The 19,126-nt window shown below is 44.4% G+C and overlaps 1 protein-coding gene across 1 annotated transcript in view; it reads left to right on the top strand.

Annotated features, from left to right (window-relative positions):
- Positions 1-12,786, top strand: part of TASL (TLR adaptor interacting with endolysosomal SLC15A4) — a 29,805-nt gene extending 17,019 nt beyond the window's left edge. The window contains exons 2-5 of the mRNA XM_085860259.1: positions 2,115-2,429; positions 6,215-6,432; positions 10,151-10,372; positions 12,103-12,786. Of these exons, the coding sequence (XP_085716385.1) occupies positions 2,135-2,429; positions 6,215-6,432; positions 10,151-10,372; positions 12,103-12,609 (1,242 nt within the window). The 5' untranslated portion in view covers positions 2,115-2,134 and the 3' untranslated portion in view covers positions 12,610-12,786. The remainder of the gene's footprint in view (positions 1-2,114; positions 2,430-6,214; positions 6,433-10,150; positions 10,373-12,102) is intronic.
- Positions 12,787-19,126: the final 6,340 nt, after the last annotated feature.

Raw genomic sequence — 19,126 nt, 5'->3', positions numbered from 1 at the left:
ATGATACTTGCAAAATCCACCCCCCTCTCCAAAGGTTGCCATGGAAACATAAAATTGTCAATTTCGTTAAGATTAAATTTGACAATCTTAAAACAAAGCTCACTTGGGTCAATCGGATGAAAATTGATTATTTTTTCAGATTGAAATTGATTTTAGAAGATTGACCTTCGGTTGGCCTTTTGACCTCAAAAATATTTGCTTTCCAAATTCAGTGATGGAGTACACAAATCCTATTAAACTTTCAAGTTAAACGATGTAAATTGATGATTTTTCAGTTGAAAATTGATGATTTTAGAAGTTTGACCTTGAGTTGTCCTTTTGATCTCAAAAATAGTTGGTTTCCCAATTCAGTGACGCAATATGCAAATCTTGTTCAAATTTCAAGTCAATCGGATGAAAAAAAATTACGATTTTAGAAATTCGACCTCAAGCTGACCTTTGACCTCAAAATCAATAGGCTTTTCAGTTAAGGCTACCTCTAGAACTTGGTAAAGTTTCATGACAATCGGTTTCGTATTGTGACCTGCAGGCGATAGACAGACAAGACAGACAAACAGACAGAATAACCAAATCGACTGACCAATGTCGTTGAGAAATCTTCGACTTTGCAAGTAACAAACGGACCCAAACACAATCACCTTTCCTTCGGCGAGGGTAATAACATCCAGCACAGGATTAGGAGAAGAGTTTAAGATGAAAGGACAACAGGAACTCAGTCGGTGCAGTGAAGTTCAGAGTTCAAAATGGAAGATTCCATGAGGATGTGGTGAATGGCGTATGAGATCATGCAGGGAGGAGCCTGAGACAGTCTGTAAGATGGTTCCACATGTGAGAGAAGATGGAGGTGAATGGAGAGGTGTGTTAATCTTCGATGTTGGGATTGTGCAAAAGCTAAGAGTTTCTGGGAGACAATGCAACCTCAAGGAGCAAGGGTTGGGTGAAGAGGTGAGCTCGGTGAAGAAGCTAAAAGGAGCAATTTAGAACAGAGCTGGTAATAGACTTTAAGTGTACTAGCGTTTCCAGGATGAGCAAGAATCAGACCATGAGCCTCATGTCATCAGATTCCATTGAGATGAAGGATTTTGACTCCATGATCTCAAAAGAGGGAGGGGCAAAAATGAGAAGCAGGAGCACCAGTGGGTTGGGGAAAAGGTGGGCGGCATTCCATAACCTACTTCTCAATGTGTTTGGCAATTTACTCGCCATCCTGTCTGTCTCTGTCTCTCTGTCTCTCTGTCTCTCTGTCTCTCTGTCTCTCTGTGTCTCTGTGTCTCTGTGTCTCTGTCTCTCTGTCTCTCTGTCTCTCTGTGTCTCTGTGTCTCTGTGTCTCTGTCTTTCTGTCTCTGTCTCTGTCTCTGTCTCTGTCTCTGTCTCTGTCTCTGTCTCTGTCTCTGTCTCTCTCTCTCTCTGTCTCTCTCTCTCTCTGTCTCTCTCTCTGTCTCTCTCTCTCTCCCCTTCTTCCCATTCCTCTGTGTATGTAACATCAATGACTTCATCATCCATGAAAATGTCATCAAGATCGATGCAGAAGTTTGAAATATGCATGGAACAGTGAAGGGTGCATTCGCTGAGGGCAATGTCGTGACCCCATGCATGTGAAGCGAAAATCGAGGTGAAGCAATTGGTTCATTTTGTCTGTCTGTCCATCTATAGATGTCATTTTATGATCGAAGAAGAACTTGATTTCAATTGAATGTTATATTTTGAACATCAATTTGAAAACGAACCTTTCGTTTAACAGGACTTGGCCTCTCAACTCTTCCCGATCACACATGCACACAGAGGAGTGAGATCATTTTTTTTACTCTTTCTGTCTGTCTGGCAATCAAACTAAATTGAAGGTCATTCCAAACAGAAAACGTACTGTTTTTAACGACGATATAAAGGACACAAACAACAGGCATGAAGAACTAATGTAACGTGTTCGATAAGGTGGCGTCAAAGACGCTGCATCAAGGGCGGTAAACTTCTGGAAATTTTTTTTCTCCTAACTTTAAAGTCTTCATTTAAATTAAATGATACATTTAAACATTGTGGAACAAAAATTTTCTTTGATGGATTTTTGTTTTATCTGTACTACTTGTGTACAACGGTTGTTTTTTTTCCATCCACAGACAAAGTCCACTTTTGCATCATGTTAGCGGAAGTTTTTCTCTGCGCACAGCAAGCGCTGATGCAGAGTGAAATGAGGCCGAAAGTGCAGCCAGACCCGGACAAGCAAAGGAGATTCAAGAAAGATCATTGGGAGTACGATGACCTAAGCAATGACCTGGACGTACTTGGCCGCAGTTCTGGCATCTGCCCGTCCGATGACCGTGCTGATGACCAGGAAACACCTGACTCTGCAGTTAGACCAACATCCCCGGTACCTGTTTTCCAACCCAAGAAAAACTCGAGTCCTGTCTCTTGTCCTCAGGATGTAGAGAAAGGTGATATGTGCAGTAGTCACAGCACCTGTGAATTTGAATTTATTTGATACGTTTTTGCTGCACTTTTTGATAAATAAATATAAAGTCCTGACATTGTGTATTCAGGTCAGATCAGGTATGGGAGCATGCACCAGAGCAGCGTGTCACTGCGTTATCATGCGAGTTCAAGAAGATGAAAGACGTTATCATCTGAGTTGGATGTCAGGGGTATACTATCCCGAGAGCAAAAAGGGCGGAGGAGCTCCTTGTGAGCCAACAGCCATCCAGATCGAGTGCCCACCTATGTCTGCGGATGTCCTCCTATAGTTGGGTTACTTTTCTTTTTTTCTTTTTTCTTTTTTTTTAGGACGTTGTTGGCAGGATTTACACTCCGCCAACCGGAAAACCCTCCACTCCGCAAAACACACTAAAAATGCAAAAAATAATTAAAAAACCCACAACGTGGGAGCACCTCTTGTGCAGCCGCCACTTGCAGGTCAGCTCACCAGATGACGAGATTTGGGCAAAGCCTTCGGGACCCCCACTCTTTGATGATAGGAGGAAAAACACGGGGTAACCTTCTCGGGTCAGATTGCGGTAGTATGTGTCAGGGTGGCGCTGAGATGTCATCCACCAGACCGGTCTCGTTGGCGGTCCCTTCGGGTGGGTACCTGGAATGTCCTATCCCTAAGAGAGGATGATCACCTGTCTCTGTTATCATCTGAGCTCAAGCGTTTGAGCATCGGTATTGCAGCACTCTCTGAGGTTCGGAGACCGGGTAGTGGTGAGATCATGGCGGATGGTTACACCTACTATTGGTCTGGTTTCTCTGATGGTTACAATGCCTAAGGAGTTGCTGTAACTCTGTCCAATAAGCTGACTCCAAGGATAATTGAGGTAACACCGGTCAGCGAGCGTATTATGAGACGGAGGATTCGTCACTCCTTGGGTGTCATTTCCCTGTTCTCTGGAAAGGCTCCGACTGAGGCGAGTGATCTCACCATGAAAGACGTATTGTATGCTGCGCTTGAGTCTGAGGTTGATCAGTGTCCCAGGCAAGATACTCTTCTTGTCTTGGGGGATTTAAAATCATCAACTGGAACTGATAGGGATGGTTATGAGACGTGTGTTGGTCCCCATGGGTCTGGAACTGTGAACCAGAATAACACAAAGTTCCTTGACTTTGCAAGAAGTCATGGACTTAGGGTGGCCGGTTCGTGGTTTCAGCGCCCACAAGCTCATCGCTGGACTTGGTATTCCAACGCTGGTGGTGTGGCAAAGGAGATTGACCATGTGCTCATTGATGGTCGCTGGAGGATGATCCAGAACTGCAGGGTCTACCGGAGTACTCATATCCTCAATACCGACCACGGGCTTATGGTAGCAACCCTAAAGTTGCAGCTAAATCCGGGAGAATGGTACCATCCCAGACTGGGCTGGATGTTGGCAACTCAAGGATGAGAAGGTAACTGAGGAGTTTATGAACAGGCTAAGTGAGGATTTGGGGGATCTGCGTGCTCTTGGGAATCCTGAAGAGTTGTGGAGTGCCTTCAAGACCACCATCCTTGATGTTGCCGGTGGATATCTTGGAACTCACCGTTGGGCGAAGATTAATTTTGCGTCTCAAGGGACACTGGATACTATTGAACAGAGTCATAAGGCCAGGCTTAATGACAGAACTGAGCTGTTTTGTGGATTGAGGGATAATACTGTACGTGCGCTCAGGGTGGACAAGGAGGCCAATGTAATCTCTGTGAGGAATCTATGAAGGGGTAGAGCATCACATGTGGTCAAGTGATTCTCATCCTGCTTACAGGGGAATTCGCACATTGCGTTCCTCCAATCACGTCCCTCATTGAGCTGCAGTTAGAGAAGATGGTGGGCTCTTGATGAAGGAGTCCGAAGTGAAGGCCCACTGGGCTTGTTACTTTGAGCGGCTGTACCAGGCTGATCCACCAGCTGTTGAATTAGATGTCAGCGGTGTTACAATCCCTATTGCTGACCCTCCAATCAACTGTGGTCCACCTTCGCTTGTGGAAACGGGCTGCGTTGAGCCAGTTGAAATGGGGTAAAGCTCCTGGGATCTGTGGCATCCATGCTGAACTTCTCAAGGTTGGTAGAAATGCTGCACTCGTGTCGTTGCTTGCAGTTCTGTGCTCTGCCTGGAACACAGGCATCATCCCAACTGACTGGAGAGGGGCCTTGTTGTCCCTCTCTGGAAAGGGAAGGGTGATCGCCTAGACTGCAACAACTACTGAGGGGTGACGCTGCTCTCAGTGCCGGGAAATGTCTTTGTTTAGATAATTCTTGATAGGGTTCTCCACCATCTGCTTGAGCACCAGCGTCCAGAGCAGTGAGGCTTTACACAAAGTGGTCAACGATTGACCATATCCTTGTCCTTTGGGTCCTCACCGAAAGCAGATAACAGTTTCGGCAGGGGTTGCTTGCAGCCTTTGTTAGTCTTTGCAAAGTGTTCGATTCGGTGAATTGGGATGCCCTCTGGAGGATTCTTGGTTTTTGTAGGGTGCCATCAAAACTGAGCAATCTGATATCTGAACTATACTCAGGAACTGAGAGTGTTGTGAGATGTGATGAGACCATCTCCGACTTACTTCCAGTTGTTGCTGGAGTTTGTCAGGGGTGTGTACTGGCACCCACACTTTTCAGAACTTGTGTGGACTGGATATTTGGGTGGATGTTGGAGAGATCAAGTAGCGGTGCATCGTTTGAGAATGTCAAGATCTTGATTTAGCAGATGATGCAATCATCTTTGCGAAGACCCTGGATATCCTTTTGGGGGCCCACGAGGTGCTGAATGAGGAGTCGGAGCCACTGGGATTCTGGGTTTCCTGGGTCAAAACTAAGATCCAGGCTTTCAATGACATCTTGTATGCTGCTGTCCTGTCTGTGTCTTTTTGTGGTGAGGATGTTGAGGTCGTGGAGAGAGTCGCTTACCTTGGCAGTGATATTCATGTCTCTGCTGGCTGTGAGCCAGAGGTCATCAGACATCTGGGTCAGGCCTGGCTAGTCATGGATTCACTTGAGCACGGGGTGTGGTGCAGCCAATATCTGTGTGGGAGGGTGAAAGTCCGAGTCTTCAGGTCCTTGCTGCTTCCAGTCTTGCTCTACACATGTGAGACTTGGACTTTAACCAGGGATCTGAGATGGAGACTTAATTCCTTTGGTACCAGTTCTCTTCGAAGAATCCTTGGCTATTGCTGGTCGGACTTTTTGATCAACGTGCGGTTGCTGAGAGACTCAAATGAGATTTGTTACCTGCATAGTCCATGAGTGTCAGCTGTGGTTGTATGGACATGTGGCTTGTTTTCCTGATGCTGATCCTGCTCACCAGGTTCTTTCAGCGAGGGAGTCTCATGAGTGGAGGAGGCCAATGGGCTGACCACGTACCTCATGGTTACAGCAGATTGATTGGCATCTCAAGGAGATGGGGATGGGCCTGGCATCTGCCTGGGGGATGGCCAGACGGAGGCCCCTGGAGTACCGGTTGAAAGAGGAAGCAGCGGTGCACCGCTCTGGCGCATGCTCCCATACCTAACCTGACCTGAGGAAGTGTTAAACATTTATATTTGTGTGTTCGGTCAACGAAAATGTTTGTGAAAATGAGCTCGACTCATCAACTGATTTATTTTTTTTTCGACGAATTGCATCTGTTGGAGCTCGGATAAAGGAAATCTGGAATATTTGTTTGAGGAATGTATGATTTGCCATTTTGAGAATTGCCCCTACCATTTGAGAGAAATGGGTTCACAAAAATAAACGGTACTCTCCTATTTTGTTTCTCCAAGGTAGTCACAGCGACCCGAGCATCACGATTCAAGAAAGGTCTGATCATGTGCTGACCTTGTCCACTCTGGCCCTGAGCCCCTTGGTTTCACACAGCTTTTGGCAGCGTTACGATGATCTGCAGCTTGGAAGTGGCCCCAGCGGTGTGGCATCTCCATTATGGAAAACAACGCTTCCCCTTATGTCTCCTTGCTCAGTGCAATCACTGAAAACATACAACGTAAGCCAAAACTAGATGAGCAATCAAGTCTTAATAAAGATGTTAAGTTCAGAAAATGATTGTACATGGGATCTTATTCTTCATCAAAATGGTTTGGCATTAAACATTTCCTTTTATAGTTGAACACCCAGGCAATAAAATTGTGTGCAAAGGATTTTCATGAAATTATGGGCCATATATGACGTACTCGTAGGTAAATATGGTGGAATTTTTTTGACCTTAAACTTTCCCTGAAAATGGTCTTTTCAGCTTCTTAAATCTCTTTTCAACTCTCTCTCCCCAAACCCCTTAAACCAGTGCCCTAGAATACCAGAGTTTGGTGAACTTGATTTCAGCAGAAATTATTGTGATTGGCAGAGGTGTAGTCCTGCTGGAGCGCACCAGAGTGCCACTCCGGCACCTCAATCCTTCCGAGACGGAGATTATCTCCGCAACAGTTAAAAAAAGAAAAACACCCACATTCACGATTGGTTGAGTTATTGAGCTTTGTGTGCTTTCATGGCCAAATAAGTGGGGTCAAAGGTTGTACAGTATATGTCAATACGTTGGACACTTTATCTTGGGAGTGATATTATAACAATACAGGTTAAAGGTAACAACACACAAACTTGAATTGTCAAATAGAGCAAGGACCAGAAGTGAAACAAACTTTCAACCATTTTATATCCAGATTTAGTGAATTATCTTATGTTTACAAAAACTATTTACACCATGGAAGATGTTCAGGCAAACAAAACTTTGGATGCCAACAAGTCGTTGAAGTCTGCGAGGATCAGTGATGTGGCTGTTTTTGTGAAGAATGACTATCACGTTGTTTGAGCAATGCAGGGCCAAAAACGATACATATATGTGTACATATATATACATATCATGTGTTCATACAGCTCTGGAAAAAAATATGAGACCACTCCAAAAAAATTTTAAATCACCATCTCTACATGTACGACAGCCATTCCATTCCAGTGTCTGTTGAATTCCAACACAGGCACACCTCATTCTACTTGGTGAGGTACTGATGAGGTGATCACCTGAACCGAATCTTATTTAACAAGGAAAAGTATAAAAACCACTGCTGTGGTCATCACTATCCTCTTGCAATGGGACCAGCTGGATGGCAAAAACAGTGCTAGTAGTACCTCAAAAGTAATTGGAATCCAAAAAATAACGATTGACCATGCAAAAGAGTTGAAAAGAAAAGTTTTGAGTGAGGAAAACAAGGGTTCAATTCTGGCTTTACTGGCAGAGGGATACAGTGAGTGTCATGTTGCTTCCATCCTTAAAATTTCAAAGACGGCGGTTCATAAGAACAAGGTCAAGCAGCAGACATTGGGGACAACAAAGCTACAGACTGGCAGAGGGTGAAAACGACTTTCCACTGACCGGGATGACCGCCAACTCATTCGAATGTCACTCACCAACCATAGGATGACATCAAGTGACCTACAAAAAGAATGGCAAACGGCAGCTGGGGTGAAGTGCACGGGGAGGACGGTTCAAAACAGGCTCCTCAGGGCAGGGCTGAAGTCGTGCAAAGCTAGAAAAACGCCCTTCATCAATGAGAAGCAAGGAAGAGCCAGGCTGAGGTTTGCAAAAGACCATAAGGATTGGACCGTAGAGGACAGCAGTAAGGTCATCTTCTCTGATGAGTCCAATTTTCAGCCTTGCCCAACAACTGGTCATCTAATGGTTAGATGGAGACCTGGAGAGGCCCACAAGGCACAGTGTCTCACACCCACTGTGAAATTTGGTGGAGGATCGGTGATGATCTGGGGGTGCTTCAGCAAGGCTGGAATCAGGCAGATTTGTCTTTATGAAGGACTCATGAATCAAGCCACGTACAAGGTTGTCCTGGAAGAACACTTGCTTCCTTCTGCTTTGACAATGTTCCCCAACTCTGAGGATTGGTTTTTCCAGCAGGATAATGCTCCATGCCACACAGCCATGTCAATCAAGGTGTGGATGGAGGACCATCAGATCAAGACCCTGTCATGGCCAGCCCAATCTCCAGACCTGAACCCCATTGAAAACCTCTGGAATGTGATCAAGTGGAAGATGGATGGTCACAAGCCATCAAACAAAGCCAAACTGCTTGAATTTTTGCGCCAGGAGTGGCATAAAGTCACCCAACAGCAATGTGAAAGAATGGTGGAGAGCATGCCAAGACACATGAAAGCTGTGATTGAAAATCAGCGTTATTCCACAAAATATTGATTTCTGAACTCTTCCTAAGTTAAAACATTAGTTTTGTGTTGTTTGAAAATGAATATGAACTTGTTTTGTTTGCATTATTTGAGGTCTGAAAACACTGAATCTTTGTTGTTATTTTAACCAGTTGTCATTTTCTGCAAATAAATGCTCTAAATGACAATATTTTTATTCGGAATTTGGGAGAAATGTTGTCAGTAGTTTATAGAATAAAACAATAATGTTCATTTTACTCAAACACATACCTATAAATAGTAAAACCAGAAAAACTGATAATTTTGCAGTGGTCTCTGAATTTTTTCCAGAGCTGTATATATATATATATATATATATATATATATATATATATATATATATATATATATATATATATATATATATATCATGATATCTCAAAAGGTTGTGCATGGATTTGGACGAAACTTGGTGGACAGGTTAGGTGTGTGACAAGGACGACATGGTTCGATTTTGGTGAAGATCCAAGTCCGGATCCGGATCCAGGTGGAGGTATGTGTTCTCCTGAGTGTCCGAGTTAAATCATATTTTCAGTTCCAGAATAATTAACTTATTCTCATTCACTTTCTGCATGAAGTGGCTTTTACTTGCTGAGAGGCTTTAACATCAAATGGTTTCTTCATGGTTTTGATGGTGTTATGACGTCTTTACGGTCTATAACATGGCTTAATTGGATTCTGAGGGTCTAATGGGATCTTGAGGGCATAAAGTGTCTTTAGAGTCTTGAGGGGTTAAAGGGTCTAAAGTTCTTAAGTGTTTTATGGATCTTGAGGGTCTAATAGGGGTCTTTAGGTTATTGAGGAGTTAAATGGTTGAAAGTGTCTCATGGGTCTGAAGGATGTTGAGGTTCTAAAGTGTCTTTAGGGTGTTGAGATGTTGGAAGGTCTATAATGGGGTCTTGAGGGTCTAAAGGGGTCTTCAGTGTCTAAACTTAAAGCAGGTCTGTGAAGGTCTGTAAAGGTCCAAAGGGTGTAAAGGAAAAGGTCTCTAAAGGGTCTAAGGGATCTCAAATGTCTCAAGGTTCGTTCCAATACAGTGGTACGTAATTAACGCTGCACCGCAAGGGAACAGTTGAGTAACAACATCATGGCACCTATTTTCGGTTCACCGAACTCTGCTATTCTGGAGCACTGACTTAATCACCCCACCCCCCTTTTCACTACCCCACCCCCATTTTCCCTACCCCACCCCCCTTTTCCCTACCCCACCCCACTTTTCCCTACCCCACCCCCCTTTTCCCTACCCCACCCCTCACTCTCACATCCTTCCCTCCTCTATATCTCACTGGTCTCTTCCTTTTCTTGAGTTGAATTTTCGTAATATTTCAGCCACCAATCTCCCTGTGTACAGGTTTGTTTGACTTTTCAGTGTTTTTTTTAAATCTCAATTATAAGGGACACAAAAAGTAGCTTCATGTTTGTTTGTGTGTTCGTTTTCTACAATGTCTCTCTCTCTCTTTATCTCATGTTGCACCGATGGTGGGTGGTATCCTCATCAGGAGGACCTGGTCGTGGATGACGTTTCTCTGCCTCTCTGCTTGCCTTGGGACAAGGGGGGCAATGCTGGACCAAGCGACGCCGTGCTGAATGAATACCTCCAACTGAAGGTGCAGGAACTTCTCGGCCACATGCTCACCAACGACACGACGTCTCCCCAGCATGTCATGAACCACCTGCAAGACTTGTCCTTGGAGGAGAGTGTTGAGGAACTCAGCATGCAGGTAACACTTGCCTTCAACGTTCGCTTCGTTAGGGGTGAAGGAGATTAATACCATTTTGTGCATAGATAATGAGAGAGGGTGAGCACTTGGCCAGAAAACTAAAGTGAAAGGGATCAGAAAAAGGAACATCATCAAGACACCAGCAATTTGAAAGGGAGACAAACGCAGGGAAAGGGAACTTTGAGCAACACAAGATCAGAGTCAAAGCTTTTCATGATTTAGATTTTCTACAGATGACGGTGAGGCATGTTTGTGTTTGACGACTACTACTACTATCACATTGGCTGGGGGTGAGGCCAATACTACGTTCGACTGAAGGTGTCTTCGTAATATGTTCAGGGTGTCGGACTCCTCGCGAGCGATACCGGTGAATCTTTAACGTCCACCAACCCGTGCTCGTGACAGGATATTTAGTTTAACGTAAACACCAGGAAGACATTTTGTAGCTGGGCCTAGATTCGGACCCAGGCTCGACAACTCAAAGGTGAGTGCACACAACTCGACTCGACTATCGTGCCAGCCCTGCGTCGACAACTGTTGTCATGATTATTTTTGATGTTAATCATGTTTTTGTAGCTCATCGTGTTGTTCAGTTATGATGGCTATGCGGATGTAGTTAGTGAGTGTTTTAAACTATTTTCATGGAATTTTGCGATTTTTGCTGTTTGCTGTCGCAGTATTACCATGTTGCGGGACTACAAAACATATCTAGCCATCAAAAACCGGCCATCCATGAAGTGCTGTGGACCAGATGCACATCTCATTCCACCATCACCTTCAGACCAGATCATCCTTTGGTTTAACAAGGAGTGCAGGACAGTATGCCACGGAGCAGCACCATGTGTGAATTCAATGAGAGATTAACTCAGTGAAGTTGCACCACAGGGCTGATTGCCTCCATGCTAACAATGGATGAGACAATGGTGATGAGACAATAAAAAAATTAATCAAGTAACGAGATTTAGGGGCTCAGTTAACATCCCTTGGCGTTGAACTTTGCTTTCAGTCTGCCGCATTAGTTGGTGCACGTTAAAGATCTCCCTGATTTCAAAATTTTGGTGCACGTATCACAAATTTCAAAATTCCTGCCTTAAACTTCAGGGGGGGGGCACTGTATCAGCTGTCAGCCAGAGATGCTCCCCCACAACCTTGTGCTGCATACAGAAGAAGAAGAGTATGCTATGGTAGCTACAGAATGCATTGCAGCAACTCCTTCCACCCTTGTCAAAGCATACCAACAAGATGCACAACAATGAAAATCATGGTGTTCTACTTTCCATCACCTTCATCCTCCACCAATTATTTCCACTTCATGTTGCTCAACATCCTAACTTTTAAATATATCACTGCTCCTTCACTGTTGCTGGATCAAAAACTTGGAATGTCTTCTCAACCGACATGAACTTGGCAACTTGACAAGGACACTAAATGCTGCTCATCAGGATTGGTCCACATTCGATCAGCAACTTTAAAAAAATGTCAAAGGAACACATGTAGTCAAGCATAACATGAACTACAGAGGGATGCAGCAACCAATATCAATATTATCGCAGAACTCGCACATCCTGAGGGTCTTTTGCAGCTTTGTTCTTGGAGAAACTCCACTTTGTCCCAATACAATATAATTGATACAATGGTGATTGTATTTGAGTGTGGAACAAGTTATCTCAAATTCTCTGTTTTGCTTAATCTTCCCTTTTTCTTGTTTTCTTTTGTTTTTGTTCCTGGAGGTTTCCCGCGACCAGAACATGAAACCAGAGAAAGCACGCAGCGCGGTCATGCACACCCTGCGACACATGGCAGGGGATTTGCCAGAGGTTGCAGCAGCCAATGCGATTATGGCTTCAGATGGTGATCTCTGTTCTGCTGCACCGCATTCTCACCTTGCTCCAAGCATTTCTCTTCCTGAACCCAGTGAGAATGGAAAAGTGTCTGCCCCTACAACCACCACTGCGACCACCACGACCACTACTACCTCTGAACTATACAAGCAAGCGGCCGTTGTTTTTCTCTTGGGTTGTCCCTCAGCTACACAGTACCTGCACCAGTTTACATCTTGGGACCGCTCCACATCGGGTGGTGATTCTACTACAGCTGGAAAAGTCCAACTGTTGCATAAACAGTCTCTGTCCAGCACTGATCTGGATTCGGACGACCTTCGAGTTTCGAGCGAGGAAGGGGACAGCGGGCTCAACCGCCTGAGCACTCATGACATTTTGGTATCGGAGGATATGTAGTCCACTCGTCCACACCATTTTGACTTATGGGAGAAAGGCCACAAAGTGATGGCTTTGAGGTTCTGCGTGAAGAGAGCTAGCTGAATAACCACATCGTTATACCGCCAACATGTTTTGAATGTTAAAAATAAATGCATTTTCCTTCTGTTTGTAAAATAAAATGTTTTATGAAATATACCAATTCCAGTTTACATATTCTGATCCTGCACAACTTTTTAATGTGTCAACTATGCACCTTTATAATATTTTTTTAATTTTGGTATGTATCACCCAATTGAATAATTTATATAATAATACGCTCGTTCGTGTGTCTGTGTGTAACTTTCCGTTCCACCCATTGGTTGGACAATTTGCCTGACCACCCCCAATTTCAACCTGAGAAAATTATACAGCCGCCATGTTGGTGCTGACTGATATGCGAAGCCAAAGACATCTTTGGAGCTGTCATGTTCACAATCGCCATGCCCTCCTTATAAGTTTTTCCCTTTCATGTAAAATGACCAAAGTGAGAGCTAACAGGATTTTGAGCCGATAGGCATCGCGAGTTTTGTGAAGATCGGCCTCAGCAATAGAGATAGCGGTCTGTTGTCTATATGCTGCCCAAATAACTACAGCATGTGGCATTCTCTTGAGGAAGGGCTTCCACCACGGAGGTTACGCAGGTCCTTGCTATTGTTTCCGAATATTTTCTCAAATAACTCGACCAGGGATCATAAAACCCATGTCTTTGGGTTTTACTTCCGAAAATCTCACCAGATTGTGAAAAAACAACATCCGTCATTATTTACTTTTATCGATGTGGATATATACAGTGCCTATAGAAAGTCGACACCCCCTTTCAAAAAATTCACCTTTTGTGCCTTATAGCCTGGAATTAAATTGCATTAAATCACATTTTCCCCACTTTTATTTACATATCATAATCCACAACTTCCAAGGGAGAAACCAATTCTACAAATTTCAGAAAATTAATTAAATATACAAAACGAGAAGATCTTGGCTGGACGTGTCCACGTCCCTTGTAATATCAATTGTAAATTAGCTCAGGTGCAACCAATCACCTTCAAAATCACACACCAAGTTAATTGGCCTCAAGCTATATTAAATTGTAGTGATTCTGATTATTTAAGAATAAAATCAACTGTTCCTGCAGGTTTCCTCTGCGAGGTAGTGTATTTCACAACAAAGACTCAACCATCAGCGCCAAGGAGCTTTTAAATGACCTCCAGGATAAAGTTGTGGAAAGGCCCAGATCAGGGGATGGGTATAAAAATATTTCAAAGGCCTTGAATATCCCTTGGAGGACAGTCAAGACAATCATTAAGAAGTCGAAGGCACATCGCACCACCAAGAACCTGCCTTGATCAGGCCATCCGTACATTTTGGATGACCAAGCAAGGAGGAGACTGATCAGACAGGCCACCAACAGGCCAATGGCAACTTTGAAAGAGCTACATGCCTTTATGACAAAGACTGGTCACTGTGTGCATGTGACAATAATATCCCAAGCACTCCACAAGTCTGGACTGTACGGTAGGGTGGCAAGAAGGAAGCCATCACTCAAAAAAGCCCACCTTGAGTCCCGTTTGAGGTATGCAAAAAAATCCATTGTAAAAATGAAATCCAACTTTTGGATTTCTGGTGTTTGCAGCACATTATACACTGCTCTGAGAAGTTATCGAACTTCATCTTAAAAGATAAATACTGACACTCAGAGCCACAGTTAAAGAGTTGCCGAACTCTATCAGCCGATCTTTCACACTAGTCACGAGAACGTGTATGTGTGATGTTTTATAAAACAAGCAAACAACTGAGCTTTATAAAAGCAAATTAATACAAACTTTAAGTTTACAGACAATTGATTACACACTTTGCAGTCACAACAATAATTATACACTCTGCAGTCGCAACAAAAATTTATAAGAAAATATATTCCTTTAAGAGATTGTTATTCACATACGGAAATTAAATTAAGCCACGAACGCTGGCGTCTCTAGGTGTTTATAAGCTTTGCAATATACCCAGCGATTCGTTGCTCTGATGAACAGGCATTCGATAATATGAGTGAGGAAAGTGAAATAAACTTTATTGTTAAGAAATCGTTGCGGCCTGTTCCAAGTCAAGGCATGGTTGAGCAGGCCAAAAAAAAAATGGCGGCTTCAGACCTCAGCGAGGTTACCCTGGAAACGCCTTAAGACCCCAGAGAGCGAGATGGCCGAGGATCGCCTGATGAATGATATAATTAAATAATGCTATTAATTATCTTCAAAAGGGGTGTTTTAATTAACCCAAACACCCAATTTTCACTCTTACACTTCCTTCGAGTTTTCTTAGTATGGATGTAAAGTTTCAGGCTGCGAGGTTTTATGGTTTTGGAGTTATGGAGGACACACACACACACACACACACACACACACACACACACACACACACACACACACACACACACACACACACACACACACACACACACACACACACACACACACACACACGACAATGGTGTATGTGTATGTATGTATGTATGTAATATATATGTATGTTCACTACCAGTCAAAAGTTTTAGAACACCCCCATTTTTCCAGTTATTACTGAAATTGAAGCAGTTCAAGTCCAGTGAATAACCTGAAATGGCACAAAGTTAAGAGGTAAATTGCCAGAGGTTAAAAAAAGTTTAGGTTTCCAAAAACTGAGAAATAATGTAAATTTCAGAGTGGTTAAAAAAGGCCCTTTTCAGGGAACAAGTAATGGGTTAGCAACTGCAGCTGTTCAGCAGCAATGGAGGTAAGTTAAGCCTTGAAAGTTGATACAAACAATTCCTACAGGTGTCCCAACTTTTGTTGATTAGTTACAAACCTTCCATCTATATAAAAGCAGTGTTGGAACAGACTGTGTTGCTAAACCCACTGAAGCATTATTTGGACAATATTTCACTGCAGGAAGTGGTATATTACTCTCATAATGGCGAGAAAAAGACAATTAACAAAGGAAGACAGACAGACCATTATAACCCTTAAAAGTGTAGGTCTTTCCTTTGGAGAAATTGCAAAACAAGCCAAGGAGTCAGTGAGTACAGTTTCCTACACCATCAAAAGGCACTTGGAAACTGGAGGAAACTCTGATAGGAAGAGGTCTGGCAGATCCAAAGCCACAACACAATCAGAAGACAAGTTTCTGAGAGTCACCAGCTCGCGTGATAGGCGGCTCACAGGACAGCAGCTTCAAGCACAGCTTAACACAGATCAAAGTAAAGAAGTCTCAGTTTCAACTGTGAAGAGAAGACTTCGAGCTGCAGGTTTGACAGGTCAAGTAGTAGTCAGAAAGCCATTGCTAAGATGGCTAAATAAGAAAAAGAGGCTTGCCTGGGCCATGAAGCACCACCAGTGGACTACTGAAAACCGGAAGAAGGTCTTATGGACACATGAATCAAAATTTGAAATCTTCGGTTCATCACGCAGGGTTTTTGTACGCCGTCGAGTAGGCGAAAGGATGGTTCCTCAGTGTGTAACACCAACTATCAAACATGGAGGAGAAAGCGTGATGATCTGGGGCTCTTTTGCTGGATCCAGAGTCGGCGACTTGCACAGAATGACTGGCAGCCTGAACCAAAAGTGTTACCACAGCATTTTGCAGCACCATGCAATACTCTCTGGTCTACGCCTAGTTGGTCAGGGGTTCATCCTACAGCAAGATAACTACCCAAAACATACCTCCAGTCTATGTCAGAACTACCTTAGAAGAAAAGAACAAGACGGTAGGCTTCAAATCATGGAATGGCCAGCACAGTCTCCAGATTTAAACCCCATCGAGCTGGTTTGGGGTGAATTGGACAGAAGGGTGAAAGCAAAGCAACCTACAAGTGCAACACATTTGTGGGAACTTCTGCAACAGTGTTGGGAAGAACTTTCCGTACAATATTTAATTTCCATTCTGGAAAGAATGCCACGAGTATGTTTGGCTGTTATATCTGCAAAAGCTGGCAACTTTGATGAGCCAAAAACTTAGATTAAATTTTGTTCAACAAAACGATTCCATGATTTATTTTTTTTATCTGCAATTGTTTATTTGTTCTGTGTTTTAATTTCAGAGTACATTGAAACATAAAACTGATTAAATTTCAGTAAAAACTGGAAAAATGGGGGTGTTCTAAAATATGCGTGTGTATATATATATATATATATATATATATATATATATATATATATATATATATATATATATATATATATATATATATATATATATATATATATATATATATATATATATATATATATATGTATATGTATATGTATATGTAGATATGTATATGAGAATGGGTATGTATATATGTATATGTATATATTGTTGCGGTCTTCGCGCCCGCCGGCGTGCTGACGGCCACGTAACTCGAATCGCGGCACGTCGCCCACCGGACGGACAATCCAGTCGTGACCCTCTCGGACTAACGCCGGGAACCAGTCACGGGTGGACCTTTCGGTCACACCGCGATCGAGCCAATCAGCCCCCGCGTGGGATAGGGTTGCTCGCCAAATTCGAACTACCTAAGTACCCACGCGGAGGGTAGACCGGGCGATCGCACCTCGCCGCAGGTCGACTTCGGACACGGGCCACTTAAGCGACCCGTTCCGTACTATCAGAATAACCGAGCGGTGTTATCGTCGACCTCGACGGTTCGATTAATTATCGGGCGTATTCAGCCCACTACCAACCCTTTACGTGAAGCAAGATGAGGATTCAATGGGGAAAAGACGAAGCGAAGCGGGAGAACAGTTCAACAATAAAGCACGTTTATTCTCGGCACACGGGAAGCACACAAATACAATTCCACCAAATGCACACAAAAAAAGAAAACACAATTCCATTTACACAAAAAGCAAACATAAAAGTGAAAACACAGTGCAGAGCTAATACCGACTACCGAGCACACGGCAACACTTATACAATTCTACTTCACAGACGGCGCCGACAACACATACCCAAAACCAAGAAAAAGAAAAGAGAACCCTCAAGAATGAGGTAGGCCTGGGGCCGAGACCTGGTCGGGCCTACCCGTCTGGTGATGAGACGCGGAGCGGCGATGGCCCCGCAACCCGCGGGCCTCGTGGACAGTGCCTGGCAGGGGGTGGGAACGGGGCCCCCTTGGTCGCACTATCTCAGCGCGGGGGGAAACAGGAGGGGGTTGCTGATGCTCGGGGGAAAGGAGGATTTCTACTCTGCCTCGAGTCCCGCGACGAGCGTCTCCACCTCGGCCAGGTCGCGCTGCCGGCCTCCCAGGGGTGCAGCTCCCTGCACGACGCGAGCACCCCCTCGTCCGCCCTCGCCGCCTCTCCACAGCTCGTCCCCTCCGTTCCGACTTCAACGCACACGACGAGCAGCTCCACCGCCCGCGAAGTCTCGACTCTCTGTTCCGACTCCTTCGCCTCGTTCCGACTCCTTCGCCTCGTTCCGACCTTTACTACTCGTTCTGCTGACTCTTTCGCTCCGACTTTTACGACTCCTTTGACTGCCGAACACCGTCCTTTTTATCCCCCCGTAACTTCGCCTTTGACCCCCTCCCTTTGACCTTTCAACTCGCTCCCCATTGGCCCGACAAAAAGTGGGCGTGAAGGCTTTTTGATCCACAAATTTGCATATCGCGACCGCCCTCCAACGCCCTGGCGGCGGGGCCAATTCGCCCCTCGCTCACCGATTGGACGGCAAAAAGTGGGCGTGTGTCGTTTTCGATCCGTTTTTGAAGCAGAAAATCCGTGGTTTTGTACACGCTGTTCCACGTGCGCTCTGCATGAGCCCAGCATCGGTGCCCATGAGTGGCGCGAGATGACGGTGATGCGATGGTGGCGAGTTGTGACGGTAAAGGTCGTGGCGGTTGTGGTGAAGCGGTGGTTGTGGTCGGTGGTTGATGTTGTGGTTGTGATCATGGCGGTTGGTCCAAAATAAAGATAGTAAAAGAAAAACGGCTATCCTGAAGAGTCGCAGCACGTATAAATGACATGTATTCCCACTAGACAACGGGTTTGGGCCTAACTACACATGCACTTACCGAGATACCTCACCTAAGGGACCTGAATGGTGGTTTGCGAATCTGGTAACCACAACACTACCCCCTTCCCTTTTTACAGACTCGTCCCGAGTCGTCAAATTTTCGTGTGCCATCATGTGTAGTTTTCCCCTAGTACATTTTACCTACGGATCCCTGAGTGCGACATTCATGGTATTCGTGTCCCCAAAATAAATAACCTGAGGGCTGCGTAACTATCTAAACAAACTCACTCACACGGACGACTTAAATAAAATTGCCGGCGCTAAGACAGACATGCCGGGGGCGCACTCATATTTACAGTACATCTTAACCTTAACTTACAAATTTTACACTAAACCATGGCCCAGGATCATCGAACTCTGCAAAAAGAAAGCAGTTAGCAGGGAGCCAGGCTGCCCGCATGCAGTCTCTGGCTCAAAACAATGCAGGTGACAGGGAACGTGGCTGGCTGCTCACACGCAGTCCAAGGCCTTC

Source organism: Eptatretus burgeri, chromosome 16 (genome assembly GCF_056783735.1).
Source record: "Eptatretus burgeri isolate ZD-2024b chromosome 16, Ebu_testis_v1, whole genome shotgun sequence".
Classification (NCBI taxonomy): Eukaryota; Metazoa; Chordata; class Myxini; order Myxiniformes; family Myxinidae; genus Eptatretus; species Eptatretus burgeri.
This window is presented reverse-complemented; position numbering and strand designations above follow the sequence as displayed.